This window comes from Poecilia latipinna, unplaced genomic scaffold, assembly GCF_001443285.1.
Source record: "Poecilia latipinna isolate Pla-1442-1.1 unplaced genomic scaffold, P_latipinna-1.0 Scaffold54, whole genome shotgun sequence".
Taxonomy (NCBI): Eukaryota; Metazoa; Chordata; class Actinopteri; order Cyprinodontiformes; family Poeciliidae; genus Poecilia; species Poecilia latipinna.
Window position 1 is genome coordinate 519,996 of NW_015112670.1, and position 9,523 is coordinate 529,518.

Below are 9,523 nucleotides of genomic sequence, written 5' to 3' on the forward strand. Positions count from 1 at the left end.
AAAAGGCAAACTTACAAGCAGCTCCAATGAGCAGAACAAACACCAGAGACCTCATGGTTGCTGAGTGATCTTATTGATGAGAGAACTTCGTCTGCAGTCCTGGTTTATATAGGAAGGTGGTTTGAGCTTTTCTTATGAGGAAACCTCCCACTGTTATCTGTGACCAACCACCTTCCAGAACAAACCCACTGACTGTTGGAAAAACAAACATCTTTTTGTGCAGATGGTTGGCCTTCAGATATGCAGTTGGAAATGAAAATATATTCTCTATATGGTTTCAATTTATTTTAAAGCAGATTAACACAGATTAACTTTAACCATGAAACTGTGTCGGAGACATATTTATTTGGAAATCTCTGGAAAGGTACAACTCATGTAGAATGACACTCAATATCACAAAATCTGCAACTTGTTTGTGGCAATTTTGACCAAGTAATTCACATCTTCACAAATAATTATTGACTATATTTTTCTTTCAAGTAAAAATATACATCAGTAAGGCCTCATTTACATGAACATAGCTTTAACATATCACACTTACTCAGTAATTTCTTAGTATTCAATGCTGATATTTTTAATGTTTAATATTTTATGTTCATCATTTTACACTGTTGGGCTTGAAATAGGCCATCTAATTAATTGATGAATTAGATGGCCTAATTATCAGCCATCTAATTAATCAATTAGATTAATTAGATGGCTGATCAGTATTTTCAGTCAACATGTAATGAAGTAAAGTATTAAAAGACCAATGGTGAAAATCTACTAAAGTTTGACGCACAGATTTGAGCAAATGCACACATTTTTCCCACAGTAACTTCTTTCTTATCAATTAGTGGAAAAATAAAAGTTTGATGAATTAATATGATGGATTTCCAGAAAACAAATTCAATATTATGCCAGAAATCCTTATGGTGGTTCAACAACTGGGTTAGTGATTAATACTGACACAGACTGGATCTACTGCATTGGAAGTGATGGGATTATGTGAAAACCCCATCTGTTCTACTTGACAGGAATATCTACAGACTCCTCAAACACTATGCAGAAAAAAAAAATCTGTCATTCTCTTAATGAAACTTACAAACAGAAACGTTTTGAGGAGAGAAAGATGGTGAATATGAACGTAACTGAGGATCTGAGAATAGTCGTAGTTGCATTTCTCCGCTTCAAGATCATCTTTGTACCTAAATACCTAAATGACTTTTTGGCATGTGATATTACTATTTCCTCTATTTTTAAAAATGTAAAATACTTTCTTATTTTCCATTTCACGCTGTTCCAAATGCTATTTGGAAAGAAAAATAAACTTTACAAGGATCTCACAACTTCCATGACGGAATTTGCGGCTGGGAAACGCACAGCTGTGAGATGTCTAAAAATAGATTTGGTAGGAACATTAATACTCTGGCAATGTAAAACTAACAAAAAAAATATACAATATTGATTTTACATATTCATCTTATTTAGGATTTTGCATTTAAATTAATGTTATTTTCTGTTTACCTTTTCCTCTTTATGAATAGAAATGCAACTACCTCCAAACAGAGAGGTTAAAACAACCACTTTTTTGTCAACATACGTTTGTGCTTAGTAAATAGTGGGACTGACTGATTGACTTTTCCATGCATATAGAGAGAGTGCTTTCGGCCTCCTCTCTGTTAGGAAACAAAATCTACCAAAACAGACTGTCTCAGACCCGAATCCAGCCTGGGCCAACAACAGCGCACAACCAAGATGTAAGCAAGATGACAAAGGTGGGAATGAAAACCACACCTTTTAGGCCAGCAACTTCAAGACTCTGCATCCTTAACGCATCCTCAGATCTGTTTTGTTCTTTAGCTGTTGATGATCCTAAGCTGCAGTGTGTAGACATCCCTGTAGTGTTTGCAGAAACTCACACCCTGGCATCATCAACAGTTCCGTGTTCTGTGCGGGATGTCTGGAGGGAGGCAAAGGACGCTTGCCAGGTATTTAAATGGGCTTATGAATCAGCATATTAAACACTTAGTAATCCACATTGAGCTCTATTAGAATTTCAAACTGAATCCAAACACTTTGTCCCCAGAATGACTCTGGTGGCCCTCCTGTGCAACGGTGAGCTGCAGGATGTTGTATCCTGGGGTACTGGATGTTCAGAGAAGAACTGCCAGGCCAACTTTCAACCAGAAAAGAAATATTTGAATTAAAGTAAGGCTGAACTTTATCTGAACTTTCGCTGATTTTATTCTCTTTTAGGTCTGTAGCTTTAACAACTGGCTGTACCAGGGCTAACAACTAAGTGATCCAATCTATTCACCTGGGCCACACAGTTTAACGTAATATGTTCAGTTTGACAAACTATTTTCGCACTTTTCTAATACATCTATTTTTCATATCCTTAACAAAATTCAGCATCTTAATGACTTGTGAGTTCTGCAGGATTCTAAATGTTGGTGGGTGTTTTGGGACCTCAGGTAAAGGGTCGTCTATGGAGTGTTGGTATAAGTGTTGACTGCATTGTTTGACAACCAGTATTGGATTAATTAGAATGGATTTATGATTGGACTGAATTTACTTTTTTTTTTGGTAAAGTGCATTGAGATGAAGTGTGTTGTGAGTTGGTGCGGTAAATATACTGATTTGAATTGAATTAACCGATGTTTCATGTTTTCTTCATTTGTGGATAATGGTTCTTCCAGTGCGATGGACTGGTGATCTGTCCAGGGTTTACCCCGCATCTCGCCCGTTGAGAGCCGGACGTAAGCACCAGCATCCCTCCTAACCCCAACGGGATAAGGGTGTAAGAGAATGGATGGATGAGTTTATACAGTGATTTGCTGGAGTCCCAAAGCCTTAGATAAGACTTTTCACTTATTTTCACACTCTTAGCTGTCAATTTTTTTTTCTTATTTCTTCAGATTGGGGCACTGTATGTTGGCTTTTGGCATATTTTAAACATTGATCAGACAGGTTCTCTCTAAATAATTTAAGCCAATGACAAGGTAGCAGAGAGAGGAGCTTCAACAAACCTTAAGAAAAAGAAGGTAATTCAAAATTGGTGACTGGTGAGCCGAACCATGTGCTTTGCAAGTTAATCATGGTGTCCATCAAATTGTGGGTTTAGTCTTTTTATTTAATATTCGTTTAATTATTTTTTTACTAAATGACGAGGTGGATTTAAACAATGTTTTATTGTTTATTTGCCTCAAGAATAAAAAAGACTGTCGCAAAAAAAAACAAACAAAAAACACCACTTACTTACAGGTATTGCTGCAACACAATTAATATTGCATGAAATTAAACTTATTGCAACTTATTGTGCTTTTTTGAGTGTCTTTTATGTGTTTTTTTTCTTAAGAAGTTCACAACAAAGTGAACCTTCTAAAAAGATTTCACAACTGAAATCTGTTTTTCTGATCAAGATTTCAGTAATGAAAGGAACTCAGGAGTGAAGGTTAACATAATGTGTGCTAATATTGATATATTAGGTTGTATACCATCTGTTCTCATTCTTGTGATGTTGCATTAAAAATAATGGAAACTGAGGAAAGCAAAGTAAAATCAAAACTGATTTTATGTTTCAAGGCATACATAATAATCCTGGACATGATACACTTTTCAGCTTACACTTACTGGAACATTCTAGAAAGAGGGTGCACGCAGAAATAGAGCGCAGAAAGCAGCACTTATCTTTATTTGTTTGGTTGAGGAAAGCTTCAAAGTAGAAGGCTTTTAGACTCCACTTATGGCAAAAAGGGTGGAAAAAAAATGACAGATGGATTTTTTTTTTCTCTTTATGGATGTTGCAGCAGCAGAATAGTGTGGGTCTTGTTCAGTAAAATGTCCCAAATTAGCAAAAAGTAAATTCAAAGTGATCTTCTGATACCAAATATGGATTTTAAAAACAAATTAACTTCTTGTTGGTAGAGATAAAACCGTTTCTCTTTGATATTGTCAAAACAGATTCAAATTCATCAGATTAATGAAGAAAAGCAGAGCTATTGTTAAACAAAAGACCACCATTGAGATATGCACATTCTGTTTACAGTTAGCTCAATTCAGCCATTGTCTGATTATTCTGATGTATGCATGTTTGAATCTCACTGGTTTTAAATGATTCATTCTACCAATAGCAGCTTTTCTGCTCTACTGCTCTTTTTTTTTTTTCTGAACCATCTTCAACATCCTCCTGATTATTTATGCCTCCGTTTATTTCCCCTAATTTCCTCTTCTTCCTGTTGTTTCGTAAAATGAGATCACAGCCTTAGCTGTATCTGGAAAGAATCTCGTTGATCCAGGGCATGAGAGCACAAACTTTGGTGTAAACACCCGGGTAGTTGGGTTGAGTGCAGCCCTGACCCCAAGACACTATTCCCTGCAGCTCTCCATTACACACCAGAGGGCCGCCGGAGTCACCCTGAGCAGGACAAAGTGAGGTGGAAAAAAGAAAAAAAAAAATCCTTCAAAGAGTTATACAGTCGATCCATTTTTGTGCAATTGTGCATAAAATACCAGACAAGCATCCTTGCCTCCCCCCAGATATCCTGCACACACAATACGCTCAGTGATCATGCCGGGGTAGGAGTTCTCACATTCCTTGTCGAACAGTATGGCCACTTCCACACACTGGAGGTAAAATGGATTGAACACTGTAATTTGAGAGAAGTTGGAAAAAACATTTAAAAAAAAAAAAATATTGCAAGAAAAATCTCAGCGACATCACTGATATGTAAGTGGAAAATTATACCCCTTGAGTTACTCCACATTTTGTAGTGCTATATCCACAAATTAAATGCATTGTATTTCAATTTAACGTAATAAACCGTCAAAAAAGTGAAAAGAAATGTTGGACATTTAATGCTGTTGAAATCAAATTTTCTGGTCTCTCTGTAATTCAATTGTGGGAGAAACTAATGCATTCTAAGCACACAATGTCTTTGGTGAAAGATGGCAGCAGCGGCAGAAATGACTGAGCTCCACTGCACTGCAGCTGGTGTGTTCAGCAAAGAAGAATGGAAGAATTTCTCCATGTAGACTAAATATAAACGTGCCATATTTTCAAGCATAGGTTCTAAAATAATCGATAGAATTTCAAGCAATTTTTCTTTCATTTTACTATTACGCACTACTTAAAAAACCAGTTAAATAGGTAGGTAGAAAGATATGCATGTCTATTATTCAAACGACAGTATTTAGTGTAAAGATGACTGAAGCTTTTGCATAATTTCATAGAAAATTCTCAATATTCAATACTGAAAATTTAAAAATGATATCTTTTTGCAAATATCCATAAGAAAAAGCTAAAATCTAAGATCAAGTCTGCTTAAAATGTATATTTGAAATAAACAAATACATTTTATTGTCTTCCTGAAACAAGTAATATTTGATATAGAGATGTGAAAAATGCACAGACATCATTGGTTTTCTGCACATATGCAAAAGTGAGTATAATTTAATATTATTCATGTGCTACTCCTGCTAAGCCAGTAATACATCCGAGATTAGAAGAAAAACACAAACAAATCTTGATCAGTGTAGATGTTCCCCCATCCAGACACCATGCACATGTCTCCAGGTGAGGGACAGGCTTTGGGCAGAGCAACAGGCTTCACATACTCATTGATTGCCACTGGATGTGCCAGTTTCATCAGCATGATGTCATAGTCGAAGGTCTGGTAATCGTAACTCCCGTGCCAGTAGATGGCATCAACAGCCATGAACTGCTCAGTACCTTCATGCATCCAGATGTGATTCTCACCCAAAATGGCAATCTGTGAATAAGGGCTGAAAGGGAGACAAGCAACACATGATTTTCATTCTGAAAAGTTAAATTGAGGCATTTGTGTGCTGTGGGTGTAGTACACACTTTTGCCAGCAATGGGCAGCAGAGATGATCCACTGGTCGTTAATGAGAGAGCCTCCGCAGAAATGATAGCCGATATTGAGGGACGCCTGCCGGGGCTGAGAATGGGCTTCACACTGGTCGTCTCCAACTATCTTGTCGTCCAGGGCGGCTGCAGCTGTGACATCAGCAAAGTGCACATCTTCTTCAAGTTTCTGCAAATTCCTTCATCTTAAATCATGTTTAGATACTGCAAAGACTTTTACCTGCAGCTCACAGGAGCAGGAAAAAGATGACATTCATTTTGTGGTTTACTCCTGACTTTCTACACCCAGAGTAAATGTGGATGACCTGCTGCCCTCTGCATTTATGTGACCTCCACTGGATCCCTCCTCCTTCTCGACATCTTGTCACCTCCACCCTCATTCACATCCATCCTGATATCTACCCACATCTTGGGTCTGTGAGTTTTTTTTTGTTTTTTTTTTTTTTTTAGAAAACAAAGCCAGGAATTATCTTAACGAGGTAAAAACAACACACTTTGAAAATATGCCAACTGCTTATATCTGTTTAGTTTTTTCATAAAATTGTTGACTGACTTTTTTGAGTGAAAACAAAAAAAAAAGACAGTTTTAGTCATTTTCCTTTTTTTCTCACATTTTAAAGCTTTACTCAATGATGACCTAAACCACAACCACACACCAGCACTTTCACTATTTATTCATTTCTTTTCCCTCATATTTTATTTAAACATTTTTGACTGTCACAGCTTTTTATTTATATATTTATATTTTATTTATATTTTTTTATAAACATTGCAACATACATTAATAACTCACTGGGGAATTCTAAAAAAAAACTAATAGTAGTTAACTGTGTGAAAACCTTGAGAAGACGTACTGATGACATTAGAGGGTGTGCTGTGGCGTGTCTGGGCTGGACAAATAAGAGATGTAATGAAAGGTAAGACAACAGAGTTAGAGGTTAAATATTCAGCAACAAATCTAAAAACCCAGTGATAACACAGTTTCACAGAAAAGATAAACACTGCTGGTACAAGTATGTATGCACAGATGCAGAAATGGTTTGCTCTGTCAGGTGTTAATTTTGCATATTTTTATCCTTGTTGAAATGACAATAAATGTAGAGGACAAGTTTAAACCCTTATCAAGAGGAAGATGAGAGAAACCAATAGAGAGTCACAGGTGTATAGCCTCACTGGCTCAAAAAGACTATTAAATGCATATACTATCCAAAACATGGACAAATATTTTAGGAGGCCCACATATCTGTATTACAATATTTTTTATTGGTAAAAAAAAAGAAGAAAAGAAAATCACATTAATCACAATTTTTGATAACTCCATTATGAGTTTCCATTAGCTTTAAGCTTTAATGACCAACAAGTAAAATAAATAAATGCTTCAAATACGTGACCTTGTTGACGTCATCATGTGCAGCATTGCATCTGTGATTGTGGAAGTCTTTTCCTGCATCAAAGCTATGCACGTTTCTTCTGTCAGTCCATATTCAATGCAGATCTTCCTGGGAGAACATGATGTACATGTGTTTTAGGGAACAGAGCGACTCATGAAGACTGACACCATCATCTGGCACCCAAAGAGAATGCACCACAGCACTCGTCCACAGTCCCTGTCTTTTCCCTTTAAGCATGAGCTATGCTTCGCAGTTATTTCCCTCTTGCCTACAGTGAGCTCTGTGTGCAAACACAGAATGAAAGGATTCAAAATCCAAACCATTGGGGATCATCATCATCTACAAAACATGAATTTTGAATAAGAAAGCTGGAGATAACTTTGAGATAATGGCTGATTTACCTCATCCTGAAGAAAAGCTTCATGACACAACCTTTAAGACTAATCAGATCACAAAGTCAGCATTAAAGAAAGAATATCAAAAAAAATGCTAACACAGCACAATGTAACAATAAAAAGGCTTTTTTTTCTTTCTTTCTTTCTTTCTTTCTTTCTTTCTTTCTTTCTTTCTTTCTTTCTTTCTTTCTTTCTTTCTTTCTTTCTTCCATACCAGTGGTAAACACAGCAGCAAGCTTCAGTATCTTTAATTTATGCATGCAATCAGTGCAGAGAAGCATTTGAGTTTTAGTTTTCTCCATGTGTAGCTATGACTACCAGACTCTAGACTATGTCATCATGCTGGTCAAGCTCTTCCATCCAGTGGAGGTGACTGAGGCAGTTGCACCCATCTCACTACCCCACCGGCTGTCCAATGGGAGGCCTCCCCTGCTCCGTGTCTGGATGGGGGGACACTGCTAAAGATGGCGAAGAAGGTGATTCAAATTGGACAACATCCACAACCGTAACTGTGTGAATAACTTGGGGTTTCTGTGAGTCTCCATCGTGTTTCTGTTACAGTGAACATGCCCACCCGTCTGCAGTGTTTGGATGCACCCATAGTGGATGACAAGGACTGTGAAAACGCCTATCCAGGCATGATCACGCGCAGGATGGTGTGTGCCGGATACATGGATGGAGGCAGAGACGCATGCAATGCGAGTATTCCAGAACTGAACCAACAGATGTGGATGTGTTTGGGAGCTTCACACTTTTACTCTGTGTGTGTGTGTGTGTGTGTGTGTTTCAGGGTGACTCTGGCAGCCCTCTGGTGTGTGTTGGAGAAGTGCATTGCCTGGTGTCATGGGGTCAAGGCTGCACTCAGCCCAACTACCCTGGGGTTTATGTTAAAGTATGCAAGTTCCTCTACTGGACTGAAGACACTCTTGCAGTCAATCCTTAAAAAATATATAAATCCTTCTCCCCTCCTATCTGAGTTCATTGACCTTATGTTCACAATTTATGGGTTATTCTGCTTTCTCTAACTTATCCTTGTTCTTCTCTTTCAGGTCTCTGAACTCACTTGAGTTTTTTTTTTTCTTTATATCATTTCACACACTTTCTCACATATTTTGAAGACGAGATATATCAGAGTTCAAAACACTTTATCCTCTGAAAGTAAATACTAATAAGTCTGAAACAGCTTGAGTGGAACTCAAGCACACTCCAAAAAAAATAAAATAAAATAAAAAAAAATCACAAGCTTTTTCTTTCATGTTTTGAATGTGGCTGATGGGTGAGGTAGGACTTTTCATCGTTTACCCAATGTTTGCTCCTGGCAACCAATTAGCCTCTTCCAGTGTCTTCATAATTTAATTCATTTATAATTCGAGTCAGTTTTTTCTACATCTAGGAGGCTGATTAGATGATTTGATTACAAAGAAGATGGTGTGCGAGACTACGTTTAGAAGTTGGGGATGAATTTACCGTAGTGATAATGTCAATGTGATTATTGAACAGCAGGTTGCCACAGAGGGATTGCCTCCCACTCCTCTTTTCCAGCAGCAGTTCTCATCGGAAGTTTATATTCACACCATCATTTACGTGAAGGTCAAATTAGTTTGTGCCTTTTAATGATTTATTCGGATCTCTCCGTTTTCACTGTGAGCTGATAGTTCAGCTTCCACTTGTATTTGGATTATTGACCCTCAGTTGTAGAGGAAGTAGACCCTTTTTGTAGCAATCAACATGCCACTGGCATAGTTTTAGCTGAAAGTTCTTACCACTCAATTTATGAAAAAAAAAAAAAAAAAAAAAAAAAAGGTTAAAACCCATTAAAAAAAGGTGGTTTTTAAAAAAAGAGAAAAAGGGTGTGGTTTTTGGCCAG

The 9,523-nt window shown here is 37.2% G+C and overlaps 2 protein-coding genes across 2 annotated transcripts; one reads left to right on the top strand and one right to left on the bottom strand.

Moving 5' to 3' along the window:
- Nucleotides 1-3,650: 3,650 nt before the first annotated feature.
- LOC106959836 (trypsin-2-like) lies at nucleotides 3,651-6,127 on the bottom strand. Its single transcript, XM_015052654.1, has 5 exons — nucleotides 6,102-6,127; nucleotides 5,849-6,049; nucleotides 5,507-5,766; nucleotides 4,495-4,631; nucleotides 3,651-4,399 (listed from the first exon to the last, which is right to left on the bottom strand). The coding sequence occupies exons 1-5, from the start codon at nucleotides 6,125-6,127 to the stop codon at nucleotides 4,247-4,249; spliced, it is 777 nt and encodes a 258-aa protein (XP_014908140.1). The 3' UTR covers nucleotides 3,651-4,246.
- A 623-nt stretch (nucleotides 6,128-6,750) lies between these two features.
- On the top strand, nucleotides 6,751-9,458 carry LOC106960434 (trypsin-like). Its single transcript, XM_015053532.1, is given in 6 exon segments — nucleotides 6,751-6,883; nucleotides 7,348-7,446; nucleotides 7,965-8,055; nucleotides 8,057-8,132; nucleotides 8,218-8,354; nucleotides 8,447-9,458. Coding segments are annotated over 5 exon segments (489 nt in total). The 5' UTR covers nucleotides 6,751-6,883; nucleotides 7,348-7,414; the 3' UTR covers nucleotides 8,600-9,458.
- Nucleotides 9,459-9,523: the final 65 nt, after the last annotated feature.